This window comes from Phyllobates terribilis, unplaced genomic scaffold (assembly GCF_046119375.1).
Source record: "Phyllobates terribilis strain yellow unplaced genomic scaffold, ASM4611937v1 Scaffold_1__5_contigs__length_1240528914, whole genome shotgun sequence".
In the NCBI taxonomy this organism is placed as follows: Eukaryota; Metazoa; Chordata; class Amphibia; order Anura; family Dendrobatidae; genus Phyllobates; species Phyllobates terribilis.
The window spans coordinates 271236710-271255073 of record NW_027362761.1 but is presented as its reverse complement, the minus strand read 5'-3'; the positions used below and the strand labels follow the sequence as shown (position 1 = coordinate 271255073).

The 18364-nt window shown below is 47.6% G+C and overlaps 1 protein-coding gene across 1 annotated transcript in view; it reads right to left on the bottom strand.

The window, feature by feature from the left end:
- The window catches only part of MYO1H (myosin IH), a 223288-nt gene extending 205133 nt beyond the window's left edge, over positions 1 to 18155 (bottom strand). Inside the window, exon 1 of the mRNA XM_073672594.1 lies at positions 17896 to 18155. Within this exon, the coding sequence (XP_073528695.1) occupies positions 17896 to 17907 (12 nt within the window). The 5' untranslated portion in view covers positions 17908 to 18155. The remainder of the gene's footprint in view (positions 1 to 17895) is intronic.
- Positions 18156 to 18364: the final 209 nt, after the last annotated feature.

The window sequence follows — 18364 nt, the reverse complement described above, 5'->3', positions numbered from 1 at the left end:
GTAAGAGAGGATGCTGAGAAGGCCGAACTTTTTAATTCCTATTTTGCATCTGTTTTCTCTCAGAAAGAAAATGTAACATCAACTGATCTTCACTGTCCTTTTAAAGGAATAGAGGAATCCAAGTTATCAGTAAACAGAAAGATTGTGAGGGAATATTTAGCTAACATAAATGAGTTCAAGTCTCCAGGTCCAGATGAATTACACCCCAGAGTACTGAAGGAGATTGTAGAAGAAATTTTAGAACCACTCTCCATAATCTTTGAAAATTCTTGGAGAACAGGAGAAGTCCCAGAAGACTGGAGAAGAGCAAATGTTGTTCCTATCTTCAAAAAGGGGAAGAAGGTGGACCCAGGGAACTATAGGCCGGTGAGTCTGACTTCTATACCAGGAAAGATCTTTGAACAAATTATTAAACAACATGTATGTAAGTACATGGATAAGAATGAAGTGATTAACCAGAGTCAGCATGGGTTTGTAACTAACAAGTCATGTCAGACTAACTTAATTTCCTTCTATGACAGAATCACTGACTGGGTGGATCAGGGAAATGCTGTAGATATAGTATATCTTGACTTCAGCAAAGCATTTGACAAAGTATCTCACATCATCCTTATTGAAAAAATGACCAAGTATGCAATGGACCAGGCAACTGTTAGGTGGATTCATAACTGGCTTAGTGATCGGACTCAAAGGGTGGTTGTAAATGGCTTCACATCCAGCTGGATGAATGTCTCAAGTGGGGTACCACAGGGCTCCGTCCTGGGACCTGTATTGTTCAACATCTTTATCAATGATTTAGATGAAGGAATTGAGGGTAAACTGATTAAATTTGCTGATGACACAAAGCTAGGAGGGATAGCTAATACTAGAGAAGAGAGAGAGAGGATTCAAAAAGACCTAAATAAACTGGAGCAGTGGGCAGCAACCAACAGAATGTTTTTTAACAGGGAAAAATGCAAAGTACTACATCTGGGCAATAAAAATGAAAAAAGCATATACAGAATGGGAGGAATAGAGCTAAGCAACAGTACATGTGAAAAAGACTTAGGTATACTAATAGATCATAGACTGAACATGAGTCAACAGTGTGATGCAGCAGCAAAAAAGGCAAATACAATTCTGGGATGTATTAACAGAAGCATACAGTCTAGATCACGTGAAGTCATTATCGGTCTTTACTCCTCTTTGGTCAGACCTCATCTGGAATACTGTGTACAGTTTTGGGCACCACATTTTAAAAAAGACATCGACAAACTGGAGCAAGTTCAGAGAAGAGCGACCAGAATGGTGACTGGTCTGCAAACCATGTCCTATGAGGAACGGTTGCAGGATTTGGGAATGTTTAGCTTGCAAAAAAGAAGACTGAGAGGAGACTTAATAGCTGTCTACAAATATGTCAAGGGCTGTCACATTGTAGAAGGATCATCTTTATTCTCATTTTCACAAGGAAAGACTAGAAGCAATGGGATGAAACTAAATGGGAGGAGACACAGATTAGATATTAGAAAAAACTTTTTGACAGTTAGGGTGATTAATGAGTGGAACAGGCTGCCACGAGAGGTGGTGAGTTCCCCTTCAATGGACGTCTTCAAACAGAGGCTGGACAGACATCTGTCTGAGATGATCTAGTGAATCCTGCTTTGAGCAGGGGGTTGGACCAGATGACCCAGGAGGTCCCTTCCAACTCTACCATTCTATGATTCTATGATTCTATGATGAGTCAATCAAGTGTCAATAAATCCTTGGAGAAAATGTCATGCCTTCTGTGAAAAGGCAGAATCCATCATTGGACCTGGACAATGATCCAGAGCATACCTAAGAGCTTGCCAAGACTTGGTTTCAAAAGATATCCTGGACATTTTGGAGTGGTCATCACAGTCGTCTATCTTAAACCCCATAGAATTTTTTTTATTGAATTTGAAAGGAACGCTACCAGAAGCCGGTTTGCGGCAGGTCATAACAGCCAAAGGTTCTCTACTAAGTACTAGAGATGCTTGTCATGAACGGGTTGAATATTCCTGAGATTGCAGAAGTGGCATTTTGTGTTGAATTGTGAGAAATAATTTCTTATATTAGTTGTAGAATTTAAATTGTTCTTGTTTGGTTGGTTTATTACAAGCAGCAGAAAGTTTGTACAAATTGCTAATAAACACTAATTTGCAATGAGGGTTGAATAATTTTGATTGCAACTGTATGTACAAGTGTAGTATCAGACTATCATGCCAAGGGCCCACCAGTAACATTGTCTTTGTTGGCCCTCTGCTCCGCTACATGCAATATTTCATTACCCTAATTCACAAATACCCTCAGTGTAGTCTGTCCCTGCATTTACTTTATAGTAAAAATCCCTTATGTGGGGCTCATAATCTCTATTATTAAAAGATTTGGACCCTATCACAAAACAATATTGCATTGTATGTAGCAGTATGTTGATAGTATAAATACAATATAATCGGACAGTTACATAATATCATTATATAAAGACCAAATAATATTGCCACATAATGAGCACATATTACCAGGACATAGTATTTGTAGAATACATTGTTACTAAATAAAAAACACACCAATAGTACCACCATACAGTGATGGGTAGAGATCAGTTCTACAAAGGTGCTCTGCCAACCATAGAAGCGAATACAGTATAGTTAAATTCTGTAATTCAAAGGTCACGGCTTCTCTAATTGGAGTCAATTGGAGTCCATCACTCTCACTTCTGCGCCATGACAACTTTTCCTGATCATGAATTGTCTCTGCAAACCCACCTTTCCAGCACCTACAGTATTTCTCATTCTCCTACCTCTTTAACAGTGCCATTATGCTTCCATCCTACTACTTCTCCTAGTATTGTATCTGCTGGTACCCCAGGTGCCTATATTTATTTATCTGCTGTGTTGTAAAGTGCCCTCATTTATAGTATTTCAAAAATAGTGCTGTCATACTTAGGCTATGTGCCCACGATGCAGAAATGCTGCATATTTTTTCCGCTTCTCCCTGGCAGGAAAAACGCATGCGGATTTTACATGCATTTTTCCTGCCAGGTAGAAGCATTTGTCAAGCTTTTTTGCATGCATTTCTGCATGCGGGTTATCAAGCGCTTTTCCAAGCGATTTTAGCATCACTTGGAAAAGTGCTTGACAACTTGGTCACACTATATAAATACATGCAACCAGCATGGATTTATATAGTGTCACCAAGTTAGTTAAAAAAAAAAAAGAATAAGAATGGTAAAAAAAAAAAAAAAAAGATTATACTTACCTTCCGATGTCCTCTCTGTGTTTTCTCTGCTGAGTCCGGTGTCTTGGGCGGCTCGCGGTGGTGTGAAGGACCTGCGGTGACGTCATTGAGTCATGTGATAGGTCACATGACTCAATGACGTCATGGCAGGTCCTTCACAACACCGCGACCCATACAGCAGACCAGATGGAGGGGAGAAAACACTGGGAGAACATCAGAAGGTATGTATATTCTTTATTTTTTATTTTAAATTCTTTTTTTACAGTTTCTATGGTACCCAGGTTTGGATGAGAGTCTCCTCTCCTCCAGACCTGGGTACCATCCGCACATTGAACCGTGTGATATCCGCTTGTGCAGATTCAGTGATGCGGATGTCACGCGGTCCAATGCAAGTCAATGGCGGCGATCACGCTGCATGTCCGCAAAATTAATAGACATGCTGCGTATTTTTCCGCAATGATAAACCGCAGCGGAAATTTCCGCAGCATGTGCACAGCACATGCGGATTATCATTGGGGACCGTATTACCAAGCGTTTTTCTCCCCCTCCGTCTGGTCTGCTGTATAGGTCGCGGTGTTGTGCAGGACCTGCCATGATGTCACATGACTCAATGACGTCATCGCAGGTCCTTCACACCACCGCAAGCAGTGCAAGACACCGGAAGCAGCAGAGAAAACACCGGGAGGACATCGGAAGGTAAGTATAATCTTTATTTTTTATTTTTTACCATTCTTATTCTTTTTTTTTAACTAACTTGGTCACACTATATAAATCCATGCCGGTTGCATGGATTTATATAGTGTGACCAAGTTGTCAAGCACTTTTCCAAGTGATGCTAAAATTGCTTGGAAAAGCACTTGATAACCCGCATGCAGAAATGCATGCAAAAACGCTTGACAAACGCTTCTACCTGGCGGGAAAAACGCATGTAAAAACCGCATGCATTTTTCCTGCCAGGGAGAAGCGGAAAAAATATGCAGCATTTCTGCATCGTGGGCACATAGCCTAATAGTGACTCCCTAGTGCGTATTCACAAAACATTGTTCATCTACTGTCACTGTACAATAATAGTGCCCACTTAGTGACCCCTACTAAGTAAAAGTGCCCCCTTAGTGCCCTGCGCACAGTAATAGTGCCTCCTACTAAGTGAAAGTGCCCCATACTAAGAAAAATGCCTCTTTTTTGCCCTTTAAAGCGTTTCAAATTATATCACTTTTTTGCACTAAATTCTTAGATGTTGAGAATTCATACATTTTTTGCATGATTAAATTTTATTAATTTGGCAAGTTCCAAAAATGACCATTAATTTTGTGACCAGAAAATTGTTCAAATATTAGTGAATGCGCTTTGTTTGGGTACAGATATCATTGCAATTAGGCCAGGGTGAACGCATTATTTCTCAAGATTCCCAACGCTCATCACTTTTTCTGACTCTTGAGCTTTTCTGACACTTTTCTGCGTGGTAGGTCAGTAATTGTGGCTGCTCTGTAAACCTGTTAGACTTGATACAGTCCAATACATGGCAGCCTGCACTATGCTGAATAATCTACAGAACAAGTATAGGAAATTCTCTGCAGCCCTATGTGTATATTGCTAAAAGCAGTGGTCCCAATAACAACGATATATTGGTGAACCGTGTCTTAACTTGGCCCCACACGTGCAGATTTGTAAACTGCAATATGACACTTGTTAATTCTCCTACGAGACACATACTCAGAGCATTTGACATGCTAAGAATTATGAATGTGTTCATAGACCCAGTCTTTGCTTTCTCTCGCATATGCTATTTCCATAGAGCACCTGAAGACCATACTGTATATATCCATACATTATGCATCACTTGATTATCTATTTTAAATGTAAACTTCAACGCTGTTAATACTTTGCTATTCCAAAGAGGGAACACAACTTGACTTTACACTTCTTGTTTTACAAGACTTCTTTCCAGGCTTATTCTGCATATTCACATGATCTACAGTACAGACCAAAAGTTTGGACACACCTTCTCATTTAAAGTTTTTTCTGTATTTTCATGACTATGAAAACTGTACATTCACACTGAAGGCATCAAAACTATGAATTAACACATGTGGAATTATATACTTAACAAAAAAGTTTGAAACAACTGAAAATATGTGTTATATTCTAGGTTCTTCAAAGTAGCCACCTTTTGCTTTGATGACTGCTTTGCACACTCTTGGCATTCTCTTGATGAGCTTCAAAAGGTAGTCACCGGAAATGGTCTTCCAGGAATCTTGAAGGAGTTCCCAGAGATGCTTAGCACTTGTTGGCCCTTTTGCCTTCACTCTGCGGTCCAGCTCACCCCAAACCATCTCGATTGGGTTCAGGTCTGGTGACTGTGGAGGCCAGGTCATCTGGCTTCAAATAGCCCTTACACAGCCTGGAGGTGTGTGTAGCGTCGGCGTCCCTGCCTCCTGCTAGGCAGGGACGCTGTTCCCCTCACCTCTCCGCTCCGTGCCCGGCGTCCTCCTCCCGCTCTGCTGGCAGCGCGCGCTGCTTCCCGGCCACCGTGCTTAGGGCGTGCGCGCGCTCCCCCTCTCTTAAAGGGGCCGCGCGCGCCGTCCTAAGGAGTCCCCGGCCAATGGCCGGAGGACCTCACCATATATAAGGCACCTCCTCCAAAATGGAGGTGCCCGAGCAATGTTGTTGCATAGTCTATCACTCTGCTTCAGCCCTCAGGTCCCGTTACCAGTTACCTGCCAGTTACCTGCCAGTTACCTGCCAGTTACCTGCCAGATTCCTGCTTGATACCTGCCTGATACTTGTCTATCTACTTGCATTCCTGCGGTCCGACAGTCTGCCTACCAGCCCTGCCAGTCTGTTTATGGATCTGATTGCCCGCTCACCTGGGAGCGCTCATCTGCTACCTGCCTGCTAGCCTACCTGGAGGCTCTGCCGTCACGTGCTGTGACCACCTGCCTGCCCAGAGACTCTTACCCGCTCACCTGGGAGCGTCCGCCTGCTACCTGCCTGCTAGCCTACCTGGAGGCTCTGCCGTCACGTGCTGTGACCACCTGCCTGCCCAGAGACTCTTACCCGCTCACCTGGGAGCGTCCGAATGCTACCTGCCTGCTAGCCTACCTGGAGGCTCTGCCGTCACTTGCTGTGACCACCTGCCTGTCCAGAGACTCTTGCCCGCTCACCTGGGAGCGTCCACCTGCTACCCGCCTGCTAGCCTATCTGGAGGCTTCGCCGTCACTTGCCGTGACCACCCGCCTGTCAAGAGACTGTTCCCGTCACTTGCCGTGACCTCCTGCCCCCCTACCCAGAGACTGTCCCCGTCACTTGCCGTGACCTCCTGCCCTTCAACCCAGAGACTGTCCCCGTCACTTGCCGTGACCTCCTGCCCTTCTACCCAGAGACTGTCCCCGTCACTTGCCGTGACTACCTGCCCGCCTACCCTGGGAGCCACCCGCTTCCTTACAAGGACTGCCCCTTTGTATCGTAGCTCAGAGGTTCCACCTCCCAGACCCGTTACAGTTTGCTCGGGCCATGGAACCCGGTGGCACCCAAGCTCCCTCGCTCTCAGACCTATGTCATGAACTGTCCCGTCAGAGGTCCCAACAGGAGTCCATCCTGAGTCATCTGCGGAATGTCAACTCTCGCCTGGACACTCTGACTGCTCCACCAGCAACCACCGCTAGTGTCATGACTCGCAGCCCGGCAGCGCCGCTGCCCACCAATACCATGGCATCCTGCCCCGGACCCCGGCTTTCTGCACCTCCTCGCTTCGGAGGCGACCCCGCTCAAGCTCGGGGCTTCATAAACCAGTGCACCCTGCACTTTGAACTCCTGTCCCACCAGTTTATCTCCGACCGGGCCAAAGTAGCCTTCATCATGTCCCATCTCACGGGGGAGGCACTGGCTTGGCTAAATCCTCTATGGGAGAGAGGAGACCCCCTGGTGTCCAACCTGCCAGCCTTTCTCACGGCTTTCCAGAAAGTCTTCGACGAACCCGGACGGAAGACTTCATCCGCATCATCTCTGCTACGCCTCCATCAAGGAAATCTCACCGTGGGCCAATATGCCATACGGTTCCGTACCCTTGCTTCGGAGCTGGCCTGGGATAACGACGCCCTGGTGTCTGTCTTTTGGGAGGGTCTGTCCGGCCGTATTAAAGATGAACTCGCCGGTCGGGACATACCTACCACTCTCGACGACTTAATAACTCTTGCCACCCGGATTGACATCCGGTTCCAGGAACGCGCCAAAGAAGTCACCCGTGAGAGGAGGTTTCCACGTCTAGCCCCTACCTTTCAGAAACCTGTCACTTCTCCCGCTACTCCCCAGGCGCACTCACCCGAGCCTATGCAGGTCGACCAGACCAAGATGGTCAAGACCCGTCAAGAGTTACGCCGAGCCGAGGGGAGCTGCTTCTACTGTGGCAGTAAGGAGCACCGGATCCGTTCCTGCCCGGAGAGGTCAGGAAACGCCTGTGTCTAGGATCGCTCAGAGAGGTCGTCCTAGACAAGAGTAAACCCTCTCCATCTCTGTTGCTGTCGGTCTCTATCATCTGCGGGGAGAACCGTTATTTTGAACTAGCCCAACTTGACTCTGGAGCTGCCGGAAATCTCATTTCTCAGTCCCAGGTAGAGAAATACCGCATTCCCACCAAACCTCTAGCTGTACCCTTGTCTGTCGCTGCCGTTGATGGGGGCCTCTTACCACATCCCATCCAACTCATCACCGAATCCATAACCCTGCAGGTGGGAATGCTGCACTCTGAGAGCATCTTCTTTCATGTTCTGCCTGGACTCTCTCACGCCCTCTTGCTAGGCCTACCTTGGCTTCAGAAACATGCACCCGTGCTTGATTGGCAGACCGGAGAAGTCCTTCGCTGGGGACAGGACTGCCATAAGACTTGTTTAGTTCCCGTCCATCCTGTCCGTCCTTCTCCTACCCCAGCCAATCTACCTGGTCTTCCGGTTCCCTATTGGTCTTATGCGGACGTCTTTAATAAAAAGGAGGCAGAGACATTACCCCCTCATAGACCATACGACTGCCCAATCGACCTGATGCCCGGCGCTACTCCTCCCCGTGGGCGTATTTACCCTTTGTCCGCTGCTGAGACCCGGTCCATGTCTGAATATATTGAGGAGAATCTGGCCCGGGGATTTATCCGGAAATCGACCTCCCCGGCGGGAGCAGGCTTCTTCTTCATCAAAAAGAAGGACGGCTCACTCCGTCCCTGTATAGACTATAGAGGCCTTAACCAGAAGAATAAATACCCCCTTCCGCTCATTCCGGAATTATTTGACCGTCTGAGGGGGGCTAGAATCTTCACCAAGCTGGACCTCCGTGGGGCGTATAACCTGTAACATACCTGGCGGCGCCCTTGCATGGTGGTCCATCTCCCACTGTGCGGGAGCACGCGCTTGGTCTCCGGTCCAGAATGTCTCTCTGGCTTCCCTCCATGCTGTCTGTTTGTGTCTGTTTCTGCTGCTTAAGGGCGGTGCCCGATCACTTCCTGCTTTTTGTACCTGCTGTGGGTCACACCCCTTGTGCGTCCTCAGCCTATTGCTGTCTGTCACCTGGTATATAACCCAGCTGCTCCAATCAATCCCTGCCTGAGCATTGTGTTTCATTCAGTGTGTGCTTGCACTCTGAAGGTGCCAGGTCCCGTTCTGTGTTCTCTTGTCTGCCTATCCTGGAGGCTGTATTTCCAGGCCTGTCTGAACACGCTCCTAGCCTGTTCCTCCGGCCTTCTAGGGGCCGATTACCTAGACCCGCTCCTGTATCTTGTCTGTCCTGTCTGAACTCGCTCCTAGCCTGTTCCTCCCGCCATCTAGGGGCCGATTACCTAGACCCGCTCCTGTATCTTGTCTGTCCTGTCTGAACTCGCTCCTAGCCCGTTCCTCCCGCCTTCTAGGGGCCGATTACCTAGACCCGCTCCTGTATCTTGTCTGTCCTGTCTGAACACGCTCCTTGCCTGTTCGTCCCGTCTCTCTGGGGGCCGTATTCCCAGACCCGCTCCTGTATCCCGCTGCAGTGTCGGTCTCTTCCGTACACTCAGTTCCAGTCTGAACTCTCTCCTATCCTTTACCTGTTTTGCCTCTATGTCCGTTCCTTTCCTTTTTCTGCAGAGTTATGAACTCGTACCTAACTCCTGCTTGTTGTCTCTGTACTCCCGTTTGTGTGTTTGTGGTCCACTCGCTACTTCACTGCAAGTACCTTGTGGGTATCTGGCTCTGCCTTTCCCTTCCTGTCTGTTCCGTGTGAACAGAGCCATGTTCCCCCTGCTCAGTCTCGCTCCGCTCTGACTCCTTTGCTCACTGCCCCGGCAGTCTCGCTCCGCTCTGACTCCTTTGCTCACTGCTCCGGCAGTCTCGTCCTGCTCTGCTCTTGCTCACCGCTCCTGGCGGTCTCGTCCTGCTCTGCTCTTGCTCACCGCTCCAGGCAGTCTCGTCCTGCTCTGCTCTTGCTCACCGCTCCAGGCGGTCTTGTCCTGCTCTGCTCTTGCTCACCGCTCCAGGCGGTCTCGTCCTGCTCTGCTCTTGCTCACCGCTCCAGGCGGTCTCGTCCTGCTCTGCTCTTGCTCCCCGCTCCAGGCGGTCTCGTCCTGCTCTGCTCTTACTCACCGCTCCAGGCGGTCTCGTCCTGCTCTGCTCTTGCTCACCGCTCCAGGCGGTCTTGTCCTGCTCTGCTCTTGCTCACCGCTCCAGGCGGTCTCGTCCTGCTCTGCTCTTACTCACCGCTCCAGGCGGTCTCGTCCTGCCCTGCTCTCGCTCACCTCTCTGGGCGGCCTCACTCTGCTGTGGTTGTCTGCCACATCTGTGGTTCTGTTCCAGAGTCCCAGTGTGTACTGGGTCCTATCCCGCCTGTGTTCCTACCTGCTAGTGCCTTCCTGTCCGCACTCTAGCCGTGCTTGCCTGTACCCCCCTGCCTGCATACCCGCCTGCCCGCATACCAGTCGTGCCTGCCTATTCCCACCAGTCTGTGTGCCAGCCTAACCAGTCTGTTCCTGTATTCCCCTGTGTGGGTCAACAGCCGTGTCCGGGGTCTGTCCTGGAGTAGCACCTGGTCCCTCTGCTCGGTTCCTCCTGGGTGCACTGGCGTTGTATGCCGTCGTGCGACCCTGGTCGGATCGGGTGAATACCTAGTTACGCCCCTCCAGGCATTCACTCTCTGGCACGGTCCAGTGGAATCACACGCACACGCCGCTCAGCCCGGGCGTGTGCATTACATAACCTGGTCCGTATCCGTCAGGGGGATGAATGGAAGACGGCATTCAACACCCGGGACGGCCACTATGAATATCTGGTAATGCCCTTCGGTCTCTGTAACGCTCCCGCCGTCTTTCAAGAGTTGGTCAATGACATCTTCCGGGACCTTCTCTACTCCTGCGTAGTGGTGTACCTGGACGACATCTTGGTCTTCTCTCCGGATCTTCTCACTCACCGGAGGGATGTTCGTCAGGTCCTGCTCAGGCTCAGGCAGAACCACCTCTACGCTAAATATGAGAAGTGCCTCTTTGAGCAGACCTTGCTTCCGTTCTTGGGCTACATAATCTCTCAGACCGGCCTACGAATGGATCCTGAGAAACTGTCTGCCATCCAGAAGTGGCCCCGACCAGAGGGGTTGAAGGCTATTCAGCGGTTCCTGGGCTTCGCCAACTACTACCGCCTCTTCATACCGCACTTCTCTTCCCGGACTGCCCCAATCTCTGCGCTCACCCGTAAGGGCACTAATCCCAGAGAATGGCCGCCCGAAGCAGAAGAAGCCTTTCTTTCCTTAAAACAGGCTTTCTCTTCCGCCCCGGTGCTGCATCGTCCGGACAGCAACAAACAATTCTTCCTGGAAGTGGACGCCTCCTCCTCTGGAGCCGGAGCGGTACTTACCCAAAAGTCGTCTTCCGGAAGAATGGTAACTTGCGGCTTCTTCTCCAAACTCTTCTCCACTTCTGAGCGCAATTATTCTATAGGAGACCGAGAGTTATTGGCCATTAAGCTGGCACTGGAGGAGTGGCGTTACCTGCTCGAGGGGGCTCTTCACCCGGTAATTATTTACACGGACCACAAGAACTTGGCTTACCTCCAGAGCGCCCAGAGACTTAACCCGCGCCAAGCCCGGTGGTCCTTGTTTTTTGATTTCGTTCTTCATTTTCGCCCGGCAGACAAAAACATCAAAGCTGACGCCTTGTCCCGATCCTTCCTGGTGTCTGATCTAGAGGAGGAGCCTAAGCACATCATTGATCCCGCCAGAGTAATGCAGGTGGCCCCCGTGAATCTAAATCGTCTCCCTCCCGGTAAGACGTTCGTAACAGTACCTGATCGGAAGAAGATCCTACACTGGGGTCACTCGTCTAAGCTAGCTGGCCAGGCCGGTCAGAAAAAGACCCTCCAGCTTATTACCCAGCATTACTGGTGGCCTACCCTGCACAAGGACGTAATAGACTTTGCTTCAGCCTGTGTGACCTGCGCCCACAACAAGGTTCCAAGACATCTGCCAGCCGGTCGCCTCCTTCCTCTTCCAGCACCTGCTGCCCCGTGGCAGCATATAGCTATGGACTTTATAACGGATCTCCCTGTCTCTGCCGGTTGTACGGTCATTTGGGTGGTCGCTGACCTCTTTTCCAAGATGGCTCACTTCATTCCCCTGCCGGGCCTCCCGTCTGCACCCGAGCTGGCTAAAGACTTTATCCGCCACATCTGCCGTCTCCATGTCCTGCCCCTCCACATCGTGTCGGATCGTGGGGTTCAGTTCACCTCACGCTTCTGGAGAGCCACATGTAAGCTGCTGGACGTCACCCTGGACTTCTCCTCCGCTTACCACCCACAGTCCAATGGTCAAGTGGAGCGGATCAATCAGATCCTGACCAGTTACCTCCGGCACTTCGTTAATGCCCACCATTCGGACAGGGTGGATCTCCTACCATGGGCCGAGTTCTCTTACAATAATCACGAGAGCGAATCTTCCTCCAAATCCCCGTTTTTTGTAGTCTTCGGTCAGCATCCTCGGATCCCGTTTCCCGTCTCCACCTCGGTGGACAATCCGGCTGCGGAATCTCTCGTTAGCGAATTCTCCTCCATTTGGGAGAGTACCCGATCCGCACTCCTTCAGTCGTCCGAGCGGATGAAAAGACACGCTGACAAAAAACGCCTGGATCCTCCACAATTCCGTCCTGGAGATAAAGTCTGGCTCTCGTCCAAGTATGTCCGGCTCAAGATTCCTTCCTACAAGTTAGGGCCTCGGTTCATAGGCCAACTGGAAGTTATCAAACAAATCAACCCAGTGGCCTATAAATTGAAACTCCCGGCCAACTTGTGGATCCCTAACTCCTTCCATGTATCTCTCCTCAAACCCGTGGTACTTAACTCTTTTTCCAAGTCTACAGGTACGCCTCCTGCTCCGGTTTCCGCTGAAAACGAGTTTGAGGTAGAGAACATTCTGGCCACCAAAAGGGTAAGAGGAAAGACCTTTTTTCTAGTGGATTGGAAGGGGTTTGGTCCTGAGGAGAGAACTTGGGAGCCCCGGGAGAACATCCATGCCCCTCTCATCCTTGATAAATTTCTGTCTGGCCTAAAAAAGGGGGGGCCTAAAGGGGGGGGTACTGTAGCGTCGGCGTCCCTGCCTCCTGCTAGGCAGGGACGCTGTTCCCCTCACCTCTCCGCTCCGTGCCCGGCGTCCTCCTTCCGCTCTGCTGGCAGCGCGCGCTGCTTCCCGGCCACCGTGCTTAGGGCGCGCGCGCGCTCCCCCTCTCTTAAAGGGGCCGCGCGCGCCGTCCTAAGGAGTCCCCGGCCAATAGCCCGGAGGACCTCACCATATATAAGGCACCTCCTCCAAAATGGAGGTGCCCGAGCAATGTTGTTGCATAGTCTATCACTCTGCTTCAGCCCTCAGGTCCCGTTACCAGTTACCTGCCAGTTACCTGCCAGTTACCTGCCAGATTCCTGCTTGATACCTGCCTGATACTTGTCTATCTACTTGCATTCCGACAGTCTGCCTACCAGCCCTGCCAGTCTGTCTATGGATCTGATTGCCCGCTCACCTGGGAGCGCTCATCTGCTATCTGCCTGCTAGCCTACCTGGTGGCTCTGCTGTCACGTGCTGTGACCACCTACCTGCCCAGAGACTCTTACCCGCTCACCTGGGAGCGTCCGCCTGCTACCTGCCTGCTAGCCTACCTGGAGGCTCTGCCGTCACGTGTTGTGACCACCTGCCTGCCCAGAGACTCTTACCCGCTCACCTGGGAGCGTCCGCCTGCTACCTGCCTGCTAGCCTACCTGGAGGCTCTGCCGTCACCTGCTGTGACCACCTGCCTGTCCAGAGACTCTTGCCCGCTCACCTGGGAGCGTCCACCTGCTACCCGCCTGCTAGCCTATCTGGAGGCTTCGCCGTCACTTGCCGTGACCACCCGCCTGTCAAGAGACTGTTCCCATCACTTGCCGTGACCTCCTGCCCCCCTACCCAGAGACTGTCCCCGTCACTTGCCGTGACCTCCTGCCCTTCAACCCAGAGACTGTCCCCGTCACTTGCCGTGACCTCCTGCCCTTCTACCCAGAGACTGTCCCCGTCACTTGCTGTGACTACCTGCCCGCCTACCCTAGGAGCCACCCGCTTCCTTACAAGGACTGCCCCTTTGTATCGTAGCTCAGAGGTTCCACCTCCCAGACCCGTTACAATGTGTTTGGGGTCATTGTCCTGTTGAAAAATAAATGATGGTCCAACTAAACGCAAACTAGATGGAATAGCATGCCGCTGCAAGATGCTGTGGTAGCCATACTGGTTCGGTATGCCTTCAATTTTGAATAAATCCACAACAGTGTCACCAGCAAAGCACCCCCACACCATCACAACTCCTCCTCCATGCTTCACGGTGGGAACCAGGCATGTAGAGTCCATCCGTTCACCTTTTCTGTGTCGCACAAAGACACGGTGGTTGGAACCAAAGATCTCAAATTTGGACTCATCAGACCAAAGCACAGATTTCCACTGGTCTAATGTCCATTCCTTGTGTTCTTTAGCCCAAACAAGTCTCTTCTGCTTGTTGCCTGTCCTTAGCAGTGGTGTCCTAGCAGCTATTTTACCATGAAGGCCTGCTGTACAAAGTCTCCTCTTAACAGTTGTGGAAGAGATGTGTCTGCTGCTAGAACTCTGTGTGGCATTGACCTGGTCTCTAAACTGAGCTGCTGTTAACCTGCAATTTCTGAGGCTGGTGACTCGGATAAACTTATCCTCAGAAGTAGAGGTGACTCTTGGTCTTCCTTTCCGGGGGTGGTCCTCATGTGAGCCAGTTTCTTTGTAGCGCTTGATGGTTTTTGCAATTGCACTTGGGGACATTTTCAAAATTTTCCCAATTTTTCGCACTGACTGACATTCATTTCTTAAAGTAATGATGGCCACTCGTTTTTCTTTACTTCGCTGCTTTTATCTTGCCATAATACAAATTCTAACAGTCTATTCAGTAGGACTATCAGCTGTGTATCCACCTTGCTTCTGCACAACACAACTGATGGTCCCAACCACATTTATAAGACAAGAAATCCCACTTATTAAACCTGACAGGGCACACCTGTGAAGTGAAAACCATTTCCGGTGACTACCTCTTGAAGCTCATGAAGAGAATGCCAAGAGTGTGCAAAGCAGTCATCAAAGCAAAAGGTGGCTACTTTGAAGAACCTAGAATATAAGACATATTTTCAGTTGTTTCACACTTTTTTGTTAAGTATATAATTGCACATGTGTTAATTCATAGTTTTGATGCCTTCAGTGTGAATGTACAATTTTCATAGTCATGAAAATACAGAAAAATCTCTAAATGAGAAGGTGTGTCCAAACTTTTGGTCTGTACTGTAAGTGAATTCATACGAAGAATTATATGCACAAAGTCATGTATGTAGCTGTCTGTATATGCAAAAGTTCATTTGTAACTTTTAACCATCTACTAAACTGTTTTTTTAGCTTCTTCAAAACCCCGAAGCTTCATGTAGAAGTTTATGATTATGCAGAGTGAGTTTTATTGGTTGCTAGGAACCCGGCTCAACATCTGAAATTTGCAAAAGAGTAGTTTGTATCATATTGCTTTGCAGAATGGACCACAATCCTAATTAGAATCTGCAGAATTTCACTATTCTGCACACCCATTAATCTCAGTGCATTTAAAAAAAAAACAAAATGTTAATCTGCTTAAAAGAAAGCGAGTGGTCGCACTAAACTTCCAATATATTTTAGCCCTCAGAAGCACTGGGAACTAGTATGATGACTTGTAGAAAAAGAGGGAAATCATTCAATCCTCGCAGCTCAAAATGCAGGACGGGTTTTCTGACTGCCCTCTTGAAATCCCACTTTACTGCCAAAGCCTGTCTTTGATTCTTGTTTTGGAATGTCAAACCATCAGATCAGCTTTTCAGGTCCACAACCCCCTCCCTCGCTCCATTACAAAAGCTCCCCCACAACAATTACCATGCTTGTGACGGATAACATTTTTTGTACTCCGTATAAAACGTTTTAACGCTGTACAATCCATTACACATATATTGCTGAATTCCCTTTGAGTAATTATTCATTAGAAAACATTTAATGTCGCTGTGGATTTCACACTGGGCAGTCTGCGGACAAAGACTCAGGGTAAGCCCATTCTGTAGGATCAAGACTGCTTCTTTTTCCCTAACTCTCGCTGTCTAATCTGAGAAAGTCCAAGATGAAGAGCCCGCCCTTCACAAGGTGGGGAGGGAGGGCGAATTTGTGCAGTTAACGGTCAAAGCACCCCCTGTGTGATCTGACACTCATTTCAAGATGATGGGAAACAATAGAGAATTGTTAGGAGCCTTCCCTTCTTATTTGGTGAAGACACAGGCAGAGAGAGAGACAGTTCAATACATGGGACAAGCTATTCCACCTGCTAATGGTATTCCCTCCCTCTCTCGTCTCCCACTCTTCCACTAAACCTCTCCTCTACCAAGTTTAACGAAAAGAGACAGGTGAAAACGTTCATTAAAAGAACACCCTTCCGGGCGCCAAAATGTATCAATCCACTGGTGCTCTCTGCCGCTGCAGAATAAAAATACCAGTCCTGGGAACATTTTAGAGTTAGATAGACGATGGTAGGAGAATAGGAAAACATCAATCTAGGGATCTTACATAGAATATTGCACTCAAAGTTTAAGAAAAACTATATTCATATAATAGTTTATGCATTAACCTACAAGATTTAAGTCTATGAATGCAAAGACAAACTTCTCTGGGCTGCTGCTATTTAAAACGTCAAACCATAGAATTTTATAAAGACGACCATGATGTACAATACAAAGTTATATCGTGGTACCATGTAAAGATGACCAAACACATGGATAAATGTAGTCAAATCTCTCAGGTGACCATCTAATGTATATGGGGTGGCTTGATGGCAAAACAAAGATCAAGTAAGTTGGATTCCAACATGCCCATCCTTTTTCCTCCCGCTTATCTTTTTGCCTATGTTGAAATAAACATGCACTTCTGATGGAGCTTAGCATGCATGTTTATGGACAGGTCAAAGGAGATTGGCTAAAATTTCATTTGTCTAAGCAATGTCCGGACCGGTCGCGCATCTCCTAAGCAGAACTCAATCCTCATATATGCTCACAGGCTTCTGAGTTTAGGTCAGGAGACAACCCCACCAGTCAGAACATCACAGGCCATACTCAAAGCGTGAAAGTTAGATTTGTGAAAACAGCTCATCAGGTTAGGTGTACAGCGGAAGCCCTCAATCTTATCATCTTTGTAAAGTCTATTATAGTTAAAGCGCATTCTAATGTACTGAAGTTTGATACACCCATAAGGTTTTGTTCTAAATAACAGCATTTATTCAGCTATAAATATCCAGAACAGTGGAAGAGATTTTCCATATGGAAAAACCCAACAATAATAATAAATATTGTCATGATTTTGCTAGTAATGCAATTCAATGTAAAATAATGGATGTAAATAGAATATCAAATGTTTTCTATATTATTAAATATAAGCGTACAATAATGCATTTTATACAGATGGCCATATAACAGATGGTAACGCAATATTGATCAACTATGGGAACACAATATTGCAGTATAAAGAAATATATTCTTACAATGCAGATGATACCACATTAAAACAGGCAGTCATATCGGTAGATACATGTTATTCTCTCAATTAGCATGGATGACCAAAGAAGGAGGATTGCTTTGCCACTGAATACTTTTTGACATAACAGGGGTATAACTTAATGACTTTTATTTGTTCCCAAGTCAGTGTTGTTGAGCTTAAACACATAAGTGAGCATGCAGCAGACTGTAGACCCCAAACACATGTTCTGAATATTTGTCGAATAGTGCAATAAATGAAAAATACATTAAGGTATTTTTAAATGAAGACAAGCCGGAGACAGGCGAGGCTGCCAAGTTTAAGACTGCCTTAATTACAGTATGCTGTGTAGTAGCTGTAACTCCTGCCCAAGTACCAACAGACTAGAGGTGCTAGGGCATCAGTTACTGGAAAGGGCTATATCTGCTTCGGCTGGGAATGCAATTTTCTCTTCTTATTAAGTATAAGTTAGAAGTACATTCTATATCGTCATTTAGTTTATCAAAGAAAACCTACAATAATGAGAAATGTAATAATATACTGTAATTTTATGTGGCTGCCATAACACTGTAAAACTGAAATGACTATTAGGATTACCTGTTTCTCCATTCTGGCTCCTCAGGTAGATAGATCCAATATAGTCTTCACCGTACAGGTTTGCAGTCACTGCATGATGTAGGAGCACGGGTGTCAGGAAGATTCCTTAATAATTCACACTCAGACCGAGGCTCAGCCTGTGGCTACATCCTTCTATAAGACTAGCCTGACTGCTATGTAGATAAGAAGCAGTAACTCTACCTTCTTCTCGATTGAGTTTCAACCACTCTTGATCCTTCATTACAGAGTAATTAATCTAGTTTGGGAAAGAAAAAAAAAAAACTTGCCACCTCAATAGGATTATGTCGCAAGAGGATCATATTCTAAAAGGAAATAATCAGCACAGGAGTAAATATTTTCCTTGGGTAGAGATATTTTATATAATAAATTAATATTTACTTTGTACACATTATCTGAATATAGGATATTACTAATTTAACCGGCTAAAGAAATCATTCTTTTCCATCAC